Here is a 23472-nt window from a genome sequence, read left to right as displayed (position 1 = left end):
CTCTCAGTTCGCTGTCCAAACGGAGATGTGAACGCACTCGAGGACAATAAATTACGCTTAAAGTGTTTCGTTCTGACAGAGTGGGCTTTCCACCCACCCCATTAATGCTCCTGTTCAGTCTTTCAACAGACTACCTGCATGTCTCTGGACAGGGATAGCGTTGGTCGAGTGCTGATTGATTGACAAGTGGACGGGAATAGAGTGAAAGCGGAGTTTACCAGGAGCGGCAGAAGCACAGAAAGCTTACATAATAACAAGACAGGACTAAAAGCACAGACAGCGGCTGCACTGAACACGTTTCAATGTTCGTAACTTTCGATTTCTCTTCAGATCTTTTTCCAGGTCAAGAGCAGCACAACTGTTTGTACACACGTGAAACCCCAATCACCATTCAAACATTTTAATTGTTTGTTTGTTTTTACGATTTTTTCCCCCTAAATATCTGCAGTTACAAGTCGTTCAGCTGTTCAACTGTCTGATTTTTACACGCGCCTTTTGCTACTCTCCTCCTACATCTGATCTGTGCAGAGATTCATTTGTAATCTAAAGCTCATTAACCCCGAGCTTCTCATGCTCCGTGTACATGTATACCACCAGGTGGCGTAGGCTACTCAGTCTTCGTCACATTAGTTGGCTGGTAGTGATGGTTGCGCGATGCAGGGCCGGTTCAGTCACAGCTCACAGTACATCCACCATATGCTTGTTGTAGCGACGTGTTTATGTTTTTCAGTAGTTGTCATAGGTAGCTGGTATTGGCACTTTGTATAAAATAAAATGTTAACTGAACAGTTGTGACTGCTCAGCCTATGGTTCAACAGCAAACTCTTACATCAGTTGGCAGAGAGGAAACAAAAAAGTCTCACTGTATAGGAGTCAGTGGGTTATCACATACAATAGCTGCAACAGCATGAAAGGCAATAATAATAACAATAATATAAACATGTGCAGCCTGGAACTACAGCAAGACGTTACCTTCTTGTAGTTCCTTCTAGCTACATTGGTACATGACTGTAACACATATTCAGAGTGTCGAGGCAGACTAGAAAAATATGGTTGATGGAAGAATGGTCAGTTTACTCGCTTTATTGTATCACACTGGAGCATTTATGAAATGTTAATAAGCAGAATAACCATCTACAGATACTTCTGTCTCCTAAGCCCGATCACCATAAATAAGGAGGCACGTCTCTGCAGCAGTCTGTTCTGAACGTAACCACAGTCATTTGTTTTACATTTTGTCATGTTACTGTCTCATTCAGTTCATTTTCACCTTGAAACTCTGCACACAATACGCCAGAGTGACAAAGTGAAAATGTTTGCTTGTAATTCTTGCAAATTTATTAAAAAGAAAACCAAAACTATAACACACACATAACTATTCACAGATGTTACCATGACACTGGAAGTTGAGCTCAGGTGTATCCTGTTGCCAATGATAATCTGGCAGATGTTTCTATATGTGTGATGAATTCAGTTGAATTGGACAGGATTTTAAAAGGCGCACACTGGTCTCTATCAGGCCACATAGGTGACAGAGCACAACCCAAGCCATGAAGTCCAAGGAATTGTTTCTATATCTCTGAGACGGGATTGTAGGAAAGTGTGCAGAAAAATGTGTGCAGTATTGAAGGTCCCAAGAAGCACATGGAAACACACCTGGACTTTACCAAAAGGCAAGGACTCTCAGAACATGAGAGACAAACTTTTCTGGTCTGATGAAACAAACATGGAACTCTTTGGCCTGAGTGCCAAGCATCATGTCTGGAGGAAACCAATACCATCCCTATAGTGAATGCAATTCCTAATGAATGAAGCCTTAGCTTGATGCTCTCAACTTCTTTTTTTTTTTTTTTTTTGTATCCAATAATAAACATATAATGTGAAAAGATCCCCAATAAATTACCTTATATGTGGTGACATCCAAAAGTGGGGATCTATTAATGTGTTTTCAAAAACATTTCCTGTGGAAGTTTTTAAATAAATCAAGGTTCACACAACTAGGTTGTCTTTGTGAGTTTGATTTACCTTTGCAAAGAGGTCAAACAGCAGTGCAGTGAATAAACTGTTGCATTAGATTTCATTTCAGCAACACGAGCAGCTTGTTTGTTCATTTTCACAATTCTCACTTAAAATCACTTGATGTCAAAATATTTGACAAACAGGACAAAATGTTACCTTTTATGAACAACAGTTTTTTCCTAATAATAAAGAAATATACAAACATACAAATATACAAAGTTTTAAAATTAAAAGTGCATTTCCCCCCAAAAAGCAGAGTGCAGTAACAAAGACCGACTAAATAAATGACTAAAATCCTGATTCCTTCGAGACAAACAGTGGAAAGAAGGATATAATAATCTGAACAGCTATTAAATGACAAAACACTGAACACAAAAACTGGCTTTAATAACACAGATGTTAAAAGACCTAAATTTCTGTGATTAGATCCTGATTTCTTATCCAAACCTGGAAAAAGAAAAACAAACGTTAGAATCACAGAGTAATCATTAATTTATGAATCAATTACTTTAAAAGAGTTTCTAAACAGTCACTTCTCTCTGATAGTGACAATTTGCATTCATTAATAACCAAGAAACTGACCTCACAGCATGAGTGGTGCTGGTTTCAGTCATTATGGAAATGTAATGTTTATAAGTTTGGGGAAACCTGGAGTCAGCTGAGAGGAAGAATTCACTTGGCTGAGTAACAAAACATTTCTCCCACTGAAACATCCAGATCAACAGAATCAACTTTTTTGGGACCGAGAAAGCGTTAGAGGAAAGAAAGTTTTGGCACTGTGTCACGGACCCGGCTCTGGAGGACTCAGGGGGGCCGTGAGCAGTGGTTATTATTATTATTATTATTATTATTATTATTATTATTACTACGACTATTTGGGGTCTGTGTCGTCTACTGTTCTGTCCACGTTTGTATGTAGAGTGCGTGTGTCTGCTTCTCTCTCTCTCCCCCTGGTCCTCGGGGCTGTTGACGGAAGCGCGCGTCGTGGGACAGGCGTGTCCGGGCGACTGTCGTCATCGGGAGTCCCTCTTCGCTGTTGCCGTGGCCCACCTGCAGCTGATTACCTGACCAGCTGGTGGTAATCATCCCTCCCGGCTAGGAAGAGGTATTTAACCTGGACCCACGGCGACAGTCGACGTGGGATTATTACTCCTGACCGGTATAGTCTGTGCGCGACGTGTGGTCTTGTTCGACTAGCGTGTATGGCTAATTGTGGTTTTTCCTTCTTCCTCCAAGAAAGTCGAGCGAAGAAGCGAGTTGGGGAGCACACACAGTAAGGGGGCTACAGCACGGGACGCACTGGGAGCAAGGGATGAGCACCATTTAGTGATGGGCAGATGAAGCCCCATGAAGCACTGAAGCTTTTCATCCAATTGGTTCACCCCAACGCGAAGCTTCATGAAGCTTCATTTGCTCTAGCAGGACACCTACTGGACGTAAAAATAATAGCTGGCATGAATTTGAAGAGTGTGGCATTTTGCACACAGCCTGTAAATGTCAACAACAAAAGGAGTGTGTAAAATATGTATATTGTAGTTGTAGAAAACCCCTGTGATTTGTGTATATAGACTGTTCCACGGACCCCCTCTAACCACTGCTAAGATGGTACATTCCTCCCATCCTTTGTTGTGTTTGCGCTGGTTCACCGTGATAGCGCTGGTGGAGCTGGGCTGTTGTACTGAACATGTGTCGTGTGTGTGCGTGAATGATAAGTAAGTGCCTTGTATTTGTTTGTTCTATGGTTGTAACTTATCATACACTTGCCTATGTACATTGTGTGATGCCTTTATAGAGTTTTCCAGCGGTTTGTGTAGCCACGAGACATTGTATATTCACGCTGATTTGACCAAAATGGCGCTACCCTTGTGAACTGAGCTGCCCAAAGTAAAGATGGAGTCTACCCCTGTGCAGCAGCCCATTTGTGTCCACCAGGGGGTGGTGTTTAGTCATTTTCGAATTAGACTTTCTGTTCAACCCTTTCTGTATTATTTAGACCAGCTTGGTTGACTTTAATTGTTTGCTAATTGTAATTTCTGTTATTTTACAGAACCACACACATATACATATACTCACACGAATTCACTTCTGGAGATGTTTGGATTAAAGGAACCCTAATTCTCATTGCTGTGGACCCTCTCTTTCATCATATAAGTCACCTGTGCCTTCTGACCGAGGATAGGAAAATCCTGCTGTAATTTGCCAGTTTATTAAGCACACACATGTCCAGTTCAAGTGGTCCTTCGAGCCGGATTAATTACAGCATTTCCTAACATGGCGACATCCCGATATGATGAAGAACAACAAGGTGCCCGGCAAAGGAGACCACATAGGGCTCCAAGATATCTGGATGACTTCATCTGGACCTATCCCCCACAGCCGACTAACCCAGTTCCACCGAATACTAACGCAGCTACTCCAATACACCAAACCGCTGGCATCGACGGCTCACCAGAGATGGAGAGAATAAGGAGGATGGAGCAGTGTGTTACTCAGGTACAGGAGCAGATGAGGGAGATACAGAGCGCTATACAAGTGTCTTTGAACTTTGGCCAAAGAACCCCCCAAGTACAGTTACAAACCCAGGTCCGGAGCCATAGTATGCCTTTACTAACTGTGGATAATAACCCTACGCAAGCTCCTCCTATGGGCGGACTAGAAAACATCCCTCCCATATCTCCAGTAATACCTGGTCCTCAGCCTCATACTGTACAGCAGACCTCCCCTTCCACAGCTCATCATGTTGATAACGCTCAAATACTACAGTCAACAGCTCCTACTCTCCCTGTTAACCGACCTATTCCTCAGCCCCCTCTATACGTCCACTCTTCTATGCCATCAGCTGCTCAGCCAACACCAGTGGTACCCCGGTCTGCATCTACAGCAACAGATCAGCCACATCCTCCCTGGCATCAACAAAGAGACCTGAATTGGCAGTCATCAACCCCACAGTGGTCTGTGCCACACAGTGCTGCTCAGTTTAGTATCCCTGGCACTATGCAGTACCCTGTCACGCTGCCGCCTGGCATGCCCTCTCCAGGTTATCCGCCTTGGACTTCAGGCCCACCTCTCAGTCAGCCATATGTTACACCAGTGCTGCCACCTGCTGTTAGCTCACAGTATACCTATCAGCATCCTGCTCCAGCTGCACCGCCACCTGTCAGTTCACAGCATGATGTAATTCAGAGCAGCCCACAACACTCCTCATCTCTGCTTTCCTCTCAGAGACCGAACTTGATGGAGATGGCTATTTCCTCTTCTTATGGCATCCCAAAACCCAACCTGATCCGCTTCACCACAGGAAAAGAAAGTGATTTCCTGCTACTGAAGAAAGGTCTGGATGGAGTTTTGGGACCACACCCACATCTGTCTGAGGATTACAAATTCCAAGTACTTCTGGATCATCTAAAGTTTCCTCCTGCGTTTCAGCTTGCAAAGAGGTATGTGCATGACACTATGCCCTTCACTAAAGCAATGCAGGCTCTACAGCAGCGCTATGGACAACCACGCCAATTAGTCCAAGGTGAAATTAACAACATTTTGAGAGCTCCTACAGTGAAAGCTGGAGATGCACAAGGGTTTGAAGACTTTGCTCTATCAGTTAGTAGTTTGGTGGGACTACTAAACTCCATGGAAGGAGCCGCTAAGAGCGAACTAGAGTGTGGCTCCCATGTGGACAGGCTTTTGAGTAAACTCCCCTTCTCCTATCAAGACAGTTTTGCTGAATATTGTCTTGCAAAGGGCATCTTGCGGAGTGACTCAGCTAACACCTATACTCTCCCTGACTTTGCACAGTGGTTGGAGAGGAAGTCACAGGCCATACAGATATCACGACGGGCTACAGAAAGCTACATATCTGATAAACCCCGCTCAGATCGTAGAGACAAGTCATCACGACCATTAAAGACATCCTCATCAGTCTACTATGGCACTGACAAGCCTACAACACCAACGGCTAATACGACTTCAGCCCCTACTGACAGTAAAGAACCTATGAAAGGGAAGAAAAGAGAGAAATTTAAGCCCTACTGCCCCTTCTGTAGCAGTACAGAACATTACTTGAGTTCCTGTTCTGACTTCAGTAAGCTGAGTACTACACAGATTATTACATGGATTAATGACAATAAGAGATGCTGGAGATGCGGTCGGAGTCACCAGCCTGACAGTTGCAATCTGAAGAAACCTTGTGCCACCTGTGGAGAACAACACCTGCAGATCCTTCATGAAGCTGCCTCTCGCTCAAACAAGAGTATCCTGACATTGAGTACAGCCTCCAGCATGGTGTATTTGGACCAAGTCACTCATTCAGGCAGAGTCATGCTTAAAGTGGTCCCAGTTACCCTCCACAACAATGGGCGATCTCTGTCCACCTATGCCATTCTTGACGATGGATCAGAGCGGACTATTGTTTTATCTGCAGCGGTTCATTACCTGCAATTAAATATCACAGAGGAGTCCCTCAAACTACGAACCATCAGGCAGGAGGTGTCACAGTTACAAGGCGCATCGGTTTCTTTTGAACTAAGTGCACCCAGCTCTCCCCAAATCAAACATCACATCAGACGTGTCTTCACTGCTAAAGAACTTAATCTGGCAAAACAATCCTGCCCAGTGGACATACTCCGTCAGAGATATCCACATCTGGCCGACGTTCCCATCAAAGCATTTAAGGATGTGCAGCCTATGCTTCTTATAGGCTCAGATAATGTCCAGCTCATCACCCCTCTGTCACCTGTCAAAGTTGGTCCACTAGGCAGCCCTGTTGCTGTCAACACTAACCTCGGTTGGGCCATCCAGGGACCGGCTACCTTTCTACATCTACCTACTGAAGCTTCATGTCTGCACACATCCCTGTTACCAACTCCTTCTCAAGCGCTAAGACAGAACGTTGAGAAGCTGTGGCAGTTAGATGTGCTCCCCTTTCGATCAGAGAAAGAGGTAACTCGCTCTAAACAAGACAAAGAAGCACTGGAGTTACTGCAGAAAACCACAGAACGTGTACAGGTGGATGGAGTAGCTCGTTATGCTACCCCTCTGCTCCGCCGCAGAGACTCCACTAAACTACGAACTGACCATGACGCAGTGATGGCTCTCCTTCGGTCCACAGAGAAGCGCCTGATTAAAGATCCTGATCTAGCGGCTGTGTACAATGCAGAAATACACAAACTGGAACAAGCAGGTTATGTAAGAAAACTCACTCCTGAAGAGGCAAACCTCACAGATGAATCCTGGTTCATTCCCCATCATATTGTGCATCATAACAATAAGCCTAGGATAGTTTTCAACTGTTCCTTCCAATACAGGCAAGACTGCCTTAACGATCAGTTGCTACCAGGTCCAACTCTCAGTCCATCCTTAATAGGTGTCCTGTTGAGATTTAGGGAGCACCCTGTTGCTGTGAGTGGGGACATACGAGGTATGTTCCATCAGGTGCGGCTTCTTCCGCATGACCGGCCCCTGCTGAGATTCGTGTGGAGAGATATGGAAAGAGATCGGAGCCCGGACATTTATGAGTGGTGTGTCCTGCCCTTTGGAACCACATGCAGCCCCTGTTGTGCCACGTATGCCCTTCAGCGCCATGTGCAGGATCATAAAGATGGCAATGAACAAGTACTAGACTCAGTGTTGCGCTCATTTTATGTTGATAACTGTTTGCAATCTCTGCCCTTTGCTTTGCAGGCACGACCACTTGTCGATAACATCAGAGAGTTGCTATCTACTGGTGGTTTCGAAATCCGACAGTGGGCCAGTAACTACCCAGAGGCCATTGCTCATCTCCCCTCTGAAGCAAAGTCCCCTACCTGCGAGCTGTGGTTGACTGAACACCAACCAGATCCCCAAGAACCAACCTTAGGCTTGGCATGGCACTGCTCCACAGACCAGATCGCCTACAGATGTCGGCCAGTGGTTCCTCAGGAGTCAACCATGAGAAACATCTACAGCATCCTCGCCTCTCAATACGACCCACTGGGTTTCATCATCCCCTTCACGACCCGGGCAAAGGTTATTGTTCAACATCTGTGGCATAACGACAGGAACTGGGATGATCCCATCGAGGGCGAGTTACTCCAGCGGTGGCAAGAGTGGGTGAGTGAGCTACAGTATCTACAAGAAATCTGTCTGCCTAGATGCTACACAGCCCCAGCAACCCAAGAGGGAACTTTCCAGCTGCATGTATTCTGTGATGCGTCAGAGAGTGCTTACGGAGCAAGTGGCATATTTGAGATTTAAATCGGCAGAACATGAGGTCCACACTGCCTTTATCATGGCCAGATCACGTGTAGCTCCCCGCAAGAAACTGTCAATTCCCCGTTTAGAGCTGTGTGCCGTACTTGCTGGGGCACAACTGTCTAGACTCCTCCTCAGTGAGCTTACTCTGCCGATTAGTGAGACTACTTTATGGACCGATTCTACCACTGTGTTGAACTGGATCCAGTCCGAGTCCTGCCACTATAAAGTGTTTGTAGGTACTCGTATTGCCGAAATACAGGAGCTGACTGAGGCCGCCAGCTGGAGGTATGTCCCCTCGGTTTTGAACCCAGCAGATGACATCACCCGGGGAAAACCATTACGTGAGCTGTCAAAACCTAGCCAGTGGATGGATGGGCCCCCCTTCCTGAGACAAGCACCTGAGCAGTGGCCAGCACGACCTACTGTGAGTACAGATACTGGAGATAATACTGAGTTAAAGAAATCAGCTTTCTGTGCCTATGTCACTACAGATTTGGCACAGTTTGATCCTGCATATGACACCTGGGCTGATTTGGTGCAGGCCACCTACCTGTCTTCTCACGGGGCGGCTGGCCTCCCTATGTCAGCGGCACAACGACTAGAGACAGAAGTTCAAATTCTCAAACAGGCGCAACAAGAAAGCTTCCCTGTTGAAGTACACACCCTTAAATCTGGGAAAGAGGTGTACAAAGACAGCAGACTGAACAACCTTTCTCCCGAATATGACGGTCAGCTTGGCCTCATACGAGTAGGTGGACGTCTCCGGCGAGCAGAGCAGATGGATGTTGACACTCTGCATCCTATCGTTTTGTCACCAGACCATCCTATTACTCAGCTCATCATCAAAGACTATGATACACGTCTCCTGCATCCTAGCCCAGAACGTGTCTTTGCCGAATTGAGACGCAGGTATTGGATTTTAAGAGGCAGACAGGCCATAAGGAAGCATCAGTATCGCTGTTTGGAGTGTAAGAAGTGGAGAGCCAAGCCTGTTTCACCGAAGATGTCTGATCTCCCTGCTACCCGCTTGCGATTAAATCAGCCGCCATTCTGGTCCACAGGAATTGACTGTTTTGGCCCTTTCACTATAAAGATAGGCAGGAGACAAGAGAAACGGTGGGGCATTATATTTAAATGCCTTACGACCCGCTGCATTCACCTCGACCTTCTCACTGGTATGGACACTGACTCCTTTCTCATGGCTCTGCGCAGATTTATTGCTCGAAGAGGAAAACCCTTTGAAATACTGAGTGATCAGGGCACCAATTTCAGAGGAGGAGACAGAGAGCTGCAGGAGGCATTCAAAGCGATGGAGCCACGACTGCAGGAGAAGCTCAGTGAACAGAGCATCACTTTCCACTTCAACCCTCCGCATGCTCCACATTTTGGGGGAGCCTGGGAACGGGAGATCCGTTCAGTCAAATCTGCACTTCAAGTTGCCCTCAAAGGTCAAGCGGTGCCAGAGGATTTGTTGCTTACTGTTCTTATTGAAGTAGAGGGCATACTTAATTCCAAGCCACTGGGATACGTTTCCTCGGATATTGCAGATGTTGACCCGATCACGCCAAATATGTTGCTCATGGGGCGGCGCGATGCTTCCCTTCCCCAGGCAGTATATGGCACCATAGAAGAACTTGGAAGGCGAAAATGGCGTCACAGCCAAGTCATAGCAGACCGGTTCTGGACTCAGTTCATTCAGCGCTACCTGCCTGGACTGCAGCCTCGCCAGAAGTGGAACCAGACTACTCCACCTTTGAGAGTGGGACAGACTGTCATGGTGGTGGACTATCAGCTCCCACGGGCTTCCTGGCCCGTAGGACAGGTAACACAGGTATTTCCCAGCCCGGATGGACAGGTGCGAGTAGCTGAAGTCGCCATTGGGGAACATAAATACCAACGGCCTGTGTCAAAACTTATCACGTTACCTGAACTGTCAGCTGAATGTCCTTAGTTATATTCACATGGGTTTTTGATGTTTACTAATGTGCTATACACATTAGGGGGCGGCTGTAGAAAACCCCTGTGATTTGTGTATATAGACTGTTCCACGGACCCCCTCTAACCACTGCTAAGATGGTACATTCCTCCCATCCTTTGTTGTGTTTGCGCTGGTTCACCGTGATAGCGCTGGTGGAGCTGGGCTGTTGTACTGAACATGTGTCGTGTGTGTGCGTGAATGATAAGTAAGTGCCTTGTATTTGTTTGTTCTATGGTTGTAACTTATCATACACTTGCCTATGTACATTGTGTGATGCCTTTATAGAGTTTTCCAGCGGTTTGTGTAGCCACGAGACATTGTATATTCACGCTGATTTGACCAAAATGGCGCTACCCTTGTGAACTGAGCTGCCCAAAGTAAAGATGGAGTCTACCCCTGTGCAGCAGCCCATTTGTGTCCACCAGGGGGTGGTGTTTAGTCATTTTCGAATTAGACTTTCTGTTCAACCCTTTCTGTATTATTTAGACCAGCTTGGTTGACTTTAATTGTTTGCTAATTGTAATTTCTGTTATTTTACAGAACCACACACATATACATATACTCACACGAATTCACTTCTGGAGATGTTTGGATTAAAGGAACCCTAATTCTCATTGCTGTGGACCCTCTCTTTCATCATATAAGTCACCTGTGCCTTCTGACCGAGGATAGGAAAATCCTGCTGTAATTTGCCAGTTTATTAAGCACACACATGTCCAGTTCAGTAGTGATGGCAGTACACTGTGTATATTTATAGTGGCAGTATGGAAAATGATTATTTGGAAATGCTTGAAATGGAAATGATCATTTACTGTGAGGTGAGGTGTGGTTGGGGTGTGGACAGTAGTTGTGCTTTTGTAACGTTGAGGTATGGACAGCTACACACTGAGGCTTTGAGCCTCAGTCCTGCCTGTTCACATTTTATTCTGTAAAAACTAAATTTCCACTGCTTTTATGGCCTTTTTAGTGGGGAGAACATAGCTAGGATTTAATGATTTAACAAATCTTTTGAATCCTTTGTCCTCCACAATGCTAAATGGCTGGGAGTCCTCAATCACCATGCTGACCAGGTCTTCATCTATTTGAGATTGTTCTCCTGAGGAAAGACAATAAAGATAAAGCACAAATATAAATATCACACACATAACTTATAACAGTTGTATAATATTGTTATATCATTTAGTAACATTACTGCATGCTATATTATCATGACATTTGATGGCTCACCTGGTCTTGCTCCACAATCGGTGTTCCCCTTATTCTCATGCAAAGCTCTGTAGTGCCTAAGCATGGATGAGGTGTTGTTGTTGTTATATCCCAGCTCCCTGGCACATAGCAAACACTTCACCTTGTACAAAAGTCAAGACAGCTCAACATAAATTGTATTGCACCATCAGTATTATGAAAATACATCTTCTGTAGAAATTTACATACCTTGTTGGGAGGAATAAGATCAAAATGTTCCCACACAGGGGAGGACATCCTCCTCTTCTTAGCTGGCTCCATTCTCTCCTGACTTTCTCTCCTGACTTTCTCTCCTCACTCTCATAAACCTCCAAACTGTCTCCAAACTCTCACTAACCGCAACTCTCCATCAAACACCCACATTTTGAGAGAAGTCTGAGGGGTTTATATCGCTGTCATATCTCGCGGCAAAGTTCGAACCACTTCATGAACCAGTCACGTGGTACAGCCGGGCAGCGAGGCTTCGGACGTCATCATTTTCAGCTCCTCCCATAAATGAAGCAAGCCTCGATACGCGCTTCGCGGAAACGCCCCCTCCATTACTCGACACAAGCTTCGAAGCCTCGATACAGAACGTCCCATCACTAGCACCATTGGCTAATTACATCTGAGTTAATTGTTGGACTGACCCGTCTATTCACTGTAAATAAAGTGCACTGTGGCATCGCAGAGTCCTGCGTTTTGGGTCCTACTTTCCTCATCGCCACGGTCTGCCAGCCAGACCGTGACACACTGTGCTCAAAGCTTTGACTCTGCATTTTCTGCTCCTCAGTAATTCTGCAGTTTTTATGAAACAGAGCAGAACTGAAGATGAAGCCTCGGGGTCAAGGAGGAGAGCCACAATAAAAGACACACACAGAAAATCAACTGAGTTTTTACAGTGACTTCTTTCAGATATGTATACACATTTTGAAATCGGTCCATGATGAACAAAAACTGGAGTCAAACACACACAAACCTCTGCAACACTACAAATCAATTTCATGTAGTTTTTCCTTCTCTCAGACCTGCACTACAGTACAGCACATCTGTCACGATGCTGCAATTAGTGTCACTCATATTAGAAGTGAGTCATGTCTGAAACCTTTGGTACAGAATATTGACTTTAATAAGTGTCTGCAATGTTACAGGTCATGCAGGAAGTAAAAAAGACCTGACTGTGAATAATGTTTTGTGCTCTTCTGCACATTGGACAGTCAGGTGTTACAAAGTTACAAAGACTTCATGTTAATGGTGCAGGAGTTTCTAACAAAGCAGCCCTCCTCTGGATGAATCCTGAGCTGTCACATACACACACAAATACACACACTGTTACGTCCCGTGGCCTCGTTTCCAGATTTCTGTATTTCAAGTGGAAGGTTTTCTTTCTCAGTGTTCAGCTGTTATAGTTTCATAGATTTTTAAATATTTTGCAGGTTGATCATGAAGATCCTAAACCGTTTGTTTCAGCTGTGAGATACTGATGCTGAACTAAACAGACTGTGAGCCCAGAATTACTAACACACTAAATAACACACAGACATTAAATTAGCCTCTACTTACTTCACTTAGTTGAGGCTTCATGTCTGATTTGCTGTAATGTATTTAAAGCATAAAGTAAAGGGGACAAAGCTGAATGGCATGTAAGGTTATGGTGTAAGGATAAAAGCAGTTTCCAGTTACGACGTAAGTTAGGAGGAATAAGCAGAATAAGCCAATATTTATATAATGCAACTTTGGGTTCTGGTGTTTAGGTAAATCGATAAATAGATAAACAAATAAATAGCACAAATTACTAAGAGTAAAATTGCAATGTACCATTATATTAATTAATATATCTAGCTAGCTATCTTTGTTTCTTATTTTGACTGTCCTGTCTGGCAGCCTTTGCAAGCAGAATCATGAACTGAATGCTCTGTTGTGCCAAACACATTTACTTTGCCAAGAGAAGATCTGTAAACTCTATAGGCTCCTCTTGTTATTTATTTATTCAGTTTTGTTTTTATTGAGTTTTGTTTTTATGTTTTTCATTATTATTGTTATTATTATTATCGTGTAAATGTGCCATAGCTGAGAGGCGGGGGAGAAGAAAAGAGAAAGGACCGAAATAAATAGAAATAATAAGGAAGAGCACAACGGGTCATCAACTGCTGCATCTGTAACAAGATGCCCTCACTGTCAAAGGGCTAAGGCCTTAGAAGACCAGAGGCAACAACCAGCCGACCCTGCCAGAGGCCGGCCACCCCAGAGTGAGCCAAGGGTGGGACCCCAGGCTCACCCAGAGTTAAGGCCCGGAAGGTATTCAAGAAGACAGACCACAGCGACCACCACCAATAACTAAAGGAACTGATCAGTGAGGCCCAGAGAGAATCCAGGTCACCCAGGTTTTTAGAAGAGGCCGAGATTCTTTCCAGACGTGATGTAGAAGTACATTTTATATTGAGTAACACGTAAATTATTTTTGAACTTTCAGTTCATGAGGACAGTTTTCTTAGCGATGGATAATGCAGTAAGAACTATGTGCAATGTAGTTGCTTCCATTTCTAATTCACTTATGTCACCTAAAATACATAGTTGTTTGAGGTTGCAATGCAGCAACTAAACCATGTGGACAGGTCTTCACAAATCCTTTACCAGAAACTCTTGAGAGACATACAGGACTGTGGCAGAGTGTGGTCTGTGGCTCCGCTGCAAAGGAGGGGCTGTGCCAGGGAGGCTGGCAGGGCTGCTGGAAGCAATTCAGTAACTATGCTCTCCATATTTCAGGGACTCCAGGACCTGGAAAAAATGAGGACAGGTGGAGATAGACTCAGAATTGAGTCTAGCTGGCTCTCATAAAGATGAAAGTCCTGGATCATCGTGGTTGGTGTCTCCTAGGAGTCCATTATCTGAGGTGATTATCATCGCGTTTGAGTGGAGGTGTTTCAGTCCCAGAAAAAAAACAAAAAAACATTGCAGCAGTTGTCTGTTAATAGTGCAAAATCAAAGCATTCTGAGCAGATTAGCTTAGACAGAACAAAGACAAATGCAGCAGAGTCTACTGAGGTGTAGTACACATCAGATTGGAGGGGGGGAAAAAGGGAGCTCTAGAAGCAAGTTGGAAGATTTGAAATGTGACAACATAACAGAGTGAAAAAGAATGACAAAAATTTCCAAGCACAAAATGACAGGATGATAAATAACCAATAAACCTGAGTGTGTCTGGCTTAAGGTTTCAGGTGTTTCGTTCATCTTGAACTGTGTGTGCGACAGACTGAAAGATTTATGAAGCTGCACAAACATTTAAGAGAGGAATCGGAAGTGTTTAAGAGGATTTCCTGCTATGAGATTTCTTTTTCATATAAGCCACAAAGATGAGTGCAGCGACACAGAGCACCACCAACACCACAGACAACAGAATGACTGAAATCCTGATTCCTTTGAGAAAAACAGGAGATAGAAGGATACAATAATGTGAACAACTATCAAATGACAAAAAAAATTGAACATAAAAACTGGCTTTAAAAACACAAATGTTAACACACCTAAATTTCTCTGATTAGATCCTGACTTCTTATCCAAACCTGGAAAAAGAAACACAAACATTAGAATCACAGAGTAATCATTAATTTATGAATCGGTGATGTTGAAACAATTTCTCACCATCATCATCATCATCATCATCATCATCATCAGGAATGGTCACCATCACCTCTCTGTGAGGAGCAGAGAGCACTCGTGCTGCACATCCCACCTGTGTGCTGTGTTTACGTGAACCTGAGAGCACAGCTGTAGTGGTGACAGTGAATGTAGCGTTGGTGTTGGACACACTGACAGTGTTGTACCGTGAGAAGCTGAGGTCTTGTTGTGAGACACTGAGTGTTACAGTGGGAGCAGGTCGACCAGTGGCTGAACAGGAAACAACCCACTCTTCAGTAGAGTTTGAGTCTCTGACATCAACAACAGGTTCATGCAGCTCTGTGAAGGATCAGGAAATATCATCAACATGTTCTTACAAACACACCAGCTGCTCACACATTTATGTCCAGTATGTTTGTTACAAGCACTTGTTGTTTGTTAAAGAAGATTAAAGTTCTTACCATAAACTCGGAGGCAGGGTTTCCCTGTCAGAGAGCCTTCAGGATAAGTGTTAAACAGACAGTGATAGCAGCCTTCATCCTGCTCCGTCACATTCCTGATGACTATGGAGCAGTTCTGTAGTTCAGTGTATTTAAACACAACTTTATCGTTAAATCCATCATTCACTCTCTGACCATAGTACTTGCTGTAGGTGGCAACATTTGTCTCCACATCATGTAAGCTTTTCTGCCATGTGACCTGAAGGACGTCTTTAGTCTCCAAGAGCTGACAGCTGAATTCAGCATCTTCTCCCACTGCTGCCAGCACAGTCTGCTGTGTTTGGATCACTGCTGTTAGAGCTGTAGGAGATACAGTTTGAGATGTGAGGCACATTCAGTTTTTGTTCAGGTGAACTGTAACACACAAAGTTGGAGTTTCACTGCTAAAACTTTTTTGTTATTTTTCTCACTGTTCATAACATGTTTTACAGTCTTTTTATTTTTTTATTTTTGAGTTTCCTTCCTGAATAGAACTGCCCCAATAGTATACAGTAACTGCTGCAGGGGATTTTCTAACACTACAAGGAGGATTTTAGTATTGACCGACATTTCAAAAAGAGCATTGCAAATTAAGAGTAAAGAAATGAGCAGACCTGACGAAACATTAAATATGAATATTTAAAAGCATATAACAGAGTATAAGTGTTTTTCTGTAAACAGCGCGGCAATTCGGCTAAATGAGAGGAGGCCGAAGGGCAATTGTTCTGTTTTTGATATAAGATTGAACCAGTCAGGGGACTGTGAGGTCCTGAGACTCAGGGAGTATCCAGAGAAATCTGAGGTATTACAAACTGCTCCACTATGAACCTCTAAATCTCTGTGTAACAGCTGAGTTATACAGTGGACAGAAGAACATTTATGATCAGAGCCCCAACAGTCCCTATGTTAATGAAGATACTGTAACTGTCCCTTTTGCTGTGGTTTGTAGGGAGTGAGCAGAAAAAGTACTTAGCAAAAGTCATTTAGTGTGAGACATTTTTCATTATGTGCCTCTGTGCAGAAATGTGACTCAAATCCTGAAACCCTGCAAACTTGTCTGCTCACTCTCAGTACAGAATATCGACTTTAGTAAAGGACAACAGTGTGCACAGTTGTTATGTAAGCTCATATTTATTCTAATGGTTCAGGGTTTGACTGTAAATAATGCTCTGTGTTCTTCTTCACATTGTACACGTGAGCTGTTAAAAAGACTTGATGTTCGTGGTGGAAGAGTTTGCAATGAAGCAGTCCTCTGGATGAAACTTGAGCTGTGCAAGGACACGCACGAACATTTATCCACACGCAGCTTTTTTTAACACGAGCCTCTCTGATATTAAACACACTGATTTTCCTTCAGCTGCCTCTCGTTGCGCTGAGTCATCGTGCTGTTTCTGGGGAGAAACACGTGCGTGAAAGCGGCTCCATTACTGCATCATTACTGTTCTCCTGTCAGGATTGTTTTTCATCCGCTAATTTGCCAATTTTTCCCAATTTGTAAATTTGTAAAAATCAGATAACCTCACGCCTCATTGTTAGTTACTGCATTACACAGTTTACACAAACTCAAGTTTCCATTTATCATAACTTGAGTAATATCTGTCACTTTGACGCCTACGTGCTGAACATGGGAAAGTCCAAATACTTCAAATGATTACAAAGTTAGTAAAACTGAGTGGTAAACTATCGAACACACACACACACACACACACACACACACACACACACACACACACACACACACACACACACACACACACACATATATATATACAGATAGAGAGAGAGAGATTATATAGAGTTGCATTAAGACAGACTTTGTTCCCACCTTTGTCAGAGACTCCAAGAATAAAGATAGCAATCACATAAAATGAGACTCCAAGATGCGACATCGTGGCTCCACACTTACCGCTAAAACTTCAAACTGAACGGAAATGTGAATGTTCCGGGGAAACACCTCCGACACTGAGTCACAGTATATATATCTATATAGAGAGAGAGAAACAAAGAGATATTTATTTATATTAGCAAGTGCGCTTAAAGTGGTTAAAAAAACCTCTCTGTCCATAAAGAAAATCGAGTTTAAAAGCTTTTATAATTCATGTGTTCTAAGATGTTTTTGTGTACTTGCTGCTAAATTGCAGGTTGTTCATGTGAAACTAAACTGTTGGCTAATTTCAGGTTGATCAAAACGAGCAGCTTAACGAGTGCACATGAGAACAAAATTATTAATATCATTATTGTTTTTATGAAATGATTTTCTTTCTGTGAGCAAAATATAAAAATGCAAACATCCAAAATTCAAACTGGGACACTTGGAGAAGCTGCGTTTAAAATACTTTGCTCTGCTAAACAACACCTTGAAAATAGTTTTTAAAAGGAGAACTAAAAACCCCTCATCTGTCTCTGAAGGTAAGTCTTTATCTTTAAAAAGAAAAAAATAATACTTACCTTGTACACAGAACTGCTCTGTTTTTACTACTAAATGATTCGTGAAGCGGGGTTTTTTGTGTGAATTATCTTGTAGAAAGTGTCACCTGGCAGTTTGCTGCCTTCCGTCGTGTCAGCAGAGGAGCTTTGAAAGGTTAGTGGGTGAGTGACGTGAGGTCAGCGCTCTTCTGTGGGAAGTTCCACAGACGATTAACTCAGAGACTTTGGCTGTTTGATTTTGATTATTCAGTATTGTAGGTGCTCATTTTTAATGCGTGTTTTTCGACTTTCAAGGGTTTTAATGGTTAAATCAATCAAGTTCTAGATCAGATCAGGGAAATCAATCAATATAGTACGTATATTGATTGTTTTTAGTGAGCATTGTAGTGCTATTTGCTTGGACCTTTGGTTTGATAGGTCTCATGTGCGGCTGGGATATTAGTAGAATTTGTTGTAAATCCTGTCTGGGAATGAAGGGGAAATGTATGTTTAACTGATGGAATAAATAAATGAAACATTTTTTTCTTTGGATATTCTATTCGACACTTCAGTGCTCGGTTAAAATCTTTTTATTAAAGTTTTCGTTCTGAATTCAAAGTCCGTCCAGCTCCGAGTTAATTGGTAGTATAGTCGTTGCCTCATGTGAACCACTTCCATGATAGACTCACTAGATGGCACAATAGCCCCATTGTGACTATTTTTTTTTTTTTTTTTTTTTTTTTTTTTTTTTTTTTTGTAATGAACTTTAATTAACTGTGCATCTGGACGTAGCGTTTTTACTATAGTAAAAGAAGAAGTCACTTGAATGAGTGAGTAATCCTCACTCAACACACAAAAACACCAGTTTTTGATGTCGCTGCCAAATAAAATATAAAATGACTAAAACACTATACAACAATACCTGACAAGAAACACTGGCATGGTCTTACATGATAAATATTACTGGACTGAGAACTGAAAACTTTATAAATGTAAATATCGATATACGTATTGGGCTGGTTGTAGCTCAGGTGGCAGAGCAGGTCAGCCACTAATCAGAAGGTCGGTGGTTCGATCCCAGGCTGCCTCCTGGCTGCATGCCAAATATCCTTGGGCAAGATACTAACCCCATGTTTGCCTACTGGTGGTGGTCAGAGGGCCCGGTGGCGCCAGTGTCCGGCAGCCTCGCCTCTGTCAGTGCGCCCCAGGGCAGCTGTGGCTACAATGTAGCTGCCATCATGTGTGTGTGAATGACTGAATGTAGTGTGAAGCTCTTTGGGGTCCTATGGACTAGAAAAGCGCTGTACAAATACAGGCCATTTACCATTATTTTATGTGTCTTTTGTACACATTTTGAAAAGCCTCTATAAATTCACCATGAATAAACAAAGACCTCATGTGGCCTTTTTGTGTAATTTCACTCAAAATCTGTTGACGGCTAAGTGTTTAAAATATGGGACTTTAATTATGTTTATTTGTTTTTGAAGAGTTTTCAGCAACAAAACTGCAAAGCTCATTTTGGTGCGCTTACTGTGTTTACATCTTCAGGGGTATTCAGAGCTGGGAAAGTTACACACACTGGACTAACAGCTTTAGGTCCATGTCACCATTGTTCATTCTGTTTACATTTCTTTCTCATTTTGAATAACTCAACACTTTATATTTGGAATGAGAGAAGGGGAGGAAAAGAAAACAGGAAATTAAGGAGCAGGACTTCCAATACTAAACCTTTAATAAAGACACTTTATTAACCAACATTACTTAAAAAAAAAAACCCAAAACCCAAAACAAACCAAGGTTCCCTGCCACGATGCTGGCATAGTTAAAATAGCAGCTCAATAAAATAGTTAATGGTGGAGACTGGCCACCAGAGGAGGCAACCGACAGAGAGGAATGCCCAAGGGGTGCCACTAATTACTCACCCCTGCAGTCTCTCCGCAATCCTTACTTCCACTCTTACTGCAACTTAAAATATTGTGCTATATTTGCTTTTCAGTGTGTACACTCACATGCATGAGAGAAATTCCACCACAGGTGGAAGCAGTTGTGTCTCCACTAAAGCAAATAAAATTAAATCTATAAATCAAAACACAAAACACCTCAATAAATAATAGAGAAAGAAACAGTAACACACACAGAGACACACACACACACACATGCACTTTAAAATACAACTTCAATTAAAAGCAACATCTGGCAGATCCAAGCTGAACACCAACTGAGTGCAGTGCAGCAGAGGTACATGCAAATGGTACACCAGCACCATTAAAACGTAATAAAAAGTTAACACTAAAACACCATAAAACAGAGAATAACCAAACAATGCCAGTCAACATGACAGCAACAAAGCAACACAAGACTACAACAAGACAGCAGGAGTCTTGATGCATTCTCAATCATCCAGGAAAGTAAATCTCCAAAAGTTGATTCTGTTCATCTGGACGTAGCGTTTTGTGGGAGAAACGTTTCGTCACTCATCCAAGTGACTTCTTCTGAAGAAGAAACGCTACGTCCAGATGAACAGAATCAACTTTTGGAGAAGACGGCAGGAGATTGTAAGCCTGTAACAAGGGAGAAAAACAGTTATCCAGGGTCCACCCTACTATAAGCCAAATTGCGGACAACCTACAAGGATCCTACTTACCACCCTTTCACAGTTAGACCGCTTAAACAGTTACCAGGGGAAATGAGTTCGAGCTGCAATGCTTAACGACAGGCTGTGATCCTCGCCACCTACAACAGGAATGAGTGTCAAATGCCAGGAGTCAGGGAGTAGGCCACAGTTGCTCCTTATAACCAGCCTCTGATTAAAGAGCTAAGTGAGGGGTAAATGTTCATGCAGCATTCACAGACACTATGCAAAAACAAAATATCTCCTACAAAATCGGACCCACTACAGTTTTGCATATTTCTGCGCCTCAGTAATTCTGGAGCTTTGATGAATCAGAATTTGATGAAACCACTGAACTGTAACATAAAGCCTCGGGGTCAAGGAGGAGATCCACAATACAAGACACACAGGTGCAATCAAGTCAGTTTTTACAGTGACTCAACTTATTTCAGATATGTATTCACATTCAGAAATTGGTCCATAATGAACAAAAACTGCAGTCACACACACAACACACACACACACCCCTGCGACACAAACTACTTTTATCTCTCACATCTGCACTACACCCTACAGAACATCTGTGACAATGCTGCGGTTAGTGTGACTCACGTTGGAAGTGAGTTAGATTCATGTCTGAAACTTTTGGTACAAAATACCGACTTTAGTAAATGCCTGCAGTGTTACAGGTCACGCAGGAAATAAAAAGACAGCAGTGTGAACAGTTACTGTGTAGGTTCATATTTATTCTGATGGTTCAGGATCTGACTGTAAATAATGTTTTGTGCAGTTCTGCACCTGGCACATGTCAGCTGTTACAAAGACTTCATGTTCATGGTGGAAGAGTTTGTAATGAAGCAGAGCTGCGGCACACGTGCACATTTATCCACACACAGCAGTATGTTCTGATGTCAAACACACTGATTCTCTTTCAGCTGCCGCTCGTTGCTCTGAGTCATCGTGCTGTTTCTGGGGAGAAACACGTGCATGAAAACGGATCCATTACTGCATCATTACTGTTCCTCTATCAGCGCATGTGATTGTTTTTGATCTGCTAATTTGTGCTGATTGGGAGAATGCGCTTTTCATCATCACAGTGGACATGCTATTATCAGAAACAGCGTTACTTCACATTACTCTCTACTTCATCGTGCTAAATATAACTTATTCCTTTTGTTTTGACAGAATAATCGGTGAAGTAATAATAATTCATCACATTATTTAAAGTTATTGCATTATACTGTTTACACAAACTCAAGTTTTCATTTATCAGAATATCTCCAAATAATAAATCCACATAATTCAAATGATTAGAAAATTAGTAAGACTGATCGGGAAACTATCGAACATGAGAGAGAAATACATCACATACATACATGCAGGCTTATTAACATAGTTTGTTCTCACCTTTGTCAGAGACTCCAAGAAAAAAAAGGGCAATAACATAAAATGAAAGTCCAAGATGCGACATCGTGGCTCCACACGCTAAAACTTTAAACTGAAAGGAAATGCACGGCTGAGAAAGTAATGGGTTACTGTTCCGGCGAAACACCTCAGATCATTGAGTCACAGGATATCTATATATAGATATTTATTTATTTTAGCAAGTGCATTTAAAGTGGTTAAAAGAAACTGCCTGTCCATAAAGAAAAGAGAGTTTGGAAGTTTTTATATTTGTTCTAAGATGTTATTATGTATTTGCAGCTAAAGTGCAAGTTGTTCATGTGACCCTAAACTGTGGCTAGTTTCAGCTTCAGAGTCACTGATGCGGATCAAAATGCGGCTAAACTGAAGCTGCTTTAAGAAAAGAAATTACTGAGCATGAGCTATGTTCATGTCAACATCTGAAGCACAGGAAAAATCCATTAAACAAATCAGCTGACCAACAATAAATATATGGAAATTGAGACATTAATATATTAAAGATAAATCAGTAAAAAATCATGAAACAGGTTTATAAGGCAAACATTCAGCATTCAGTTAAAACTCCAACACTTTGATCTCTGATTAGAAATTATCTGCTTAGCTAAAGCTGAGTAAATTTCTGACTAACAGGAAGTGAACATGAGGATGTTTAGTTTGAAGATGTGCACACATTAAAAATATAAAACGACTTTCTTATCCTGTGTTTTTGATTGATTAACCTTGTTTATGTAATTTTTATTCTTGATCAGTCAGGACCCGTCATACACAGAAAAGCAAAATCATTAATATCATTTTTATTTTTATGAAATGATTTTCTTTGTGTGAGAAAAATAAAATAATGCGAACATCCAAAGATCAAACTGTGTTTCAAATCTTTGCACCTGGGAAATAGCTTTTAAAAAGTGAAATTTTCTCATTTGCTAATAATTCTGTCCTCATCTGTCTCTAACGGTGAGTCTTTATCCTTTTTTTTTTTAATGATGACCTTCTACACAGAGCTCCTCTGTAAGGGTATTTCCTTGAGATCACTTCGTTACCGTGCTTCATGAAAATGTGTGCTGGTGCGGTGACTGTAACTCTGCAAGAGACTAAAATTTACTGCATGAAAGTTTACATGTTATCTTCACATCACTAATTAGACATTCTGTATTTTTACACTCAGTTGAAATATGGGTAACAACATGCAGGTCCACTTTTTATAAAGAAAAAAGCTACCTGCCAACTTAATTCACAGTCCATATGGACCTAACAGAAGTGTTTGTAATGCTCACGTTGGACAATGTGTAAAGGCCACTGATCATACAGATTTCCTTCCTTTTGTTTGACCCACAGAGACACCAAGAGGAGGAAGGGGGGAAACAGTTTCTGACTGTGGACATAGCATTAAACAGACAATTAAAATTTGAAAAATAAAATACAATCGTTAGTATTAAATATATCTCATTTTTTGCCTCAATATAACTGCAAATAGTTTGCAGGTTGAT

General features: G+C 42.3%; 1 protein-coding gene across 1 annotated transcript in view; it reads right to left on the bottom strand.

The window, feature by feature from the left end:
* Nucleotides 1-23472, bottom strand: part of LOC120727518 (nectin-1-like) — a 55723-nt gene that overhangs the window by 27991 nt on the left and 4260 nt on the right. Inside the window, exon 6 of the mRNA XM_040021834.1 lies at nt 15529-15867. Coding sequence (XP_039877768.1) covers nt 15529-15867 — 339 coding nt within the window. The remainder of the gene's footprint in view (nt 1-15528; nt 15868-23472) is intronic.

The sequence above is a fragment of the Simochromis diagramma genome, unplaced genomic scaffold (assembly GCF_900408965.1).
Source record: "Simochromis diagramma unplaced genomic scaffold, fSimDia1.1 OVJJ01000356.1, whole genome shotgun sequence".
Taxonomy (NCBI): Eukaryota; Metazoa; Chordata; class Actinopteri; order Cichliformes; family Cichlidae; genus Simochromis; species Simochromis diagramma.
The sequence above is the reverse complement of the archived record's forward strand: the minus strand, read 5'-3'. Positions and strand labels throughout refer to the sequence as shown.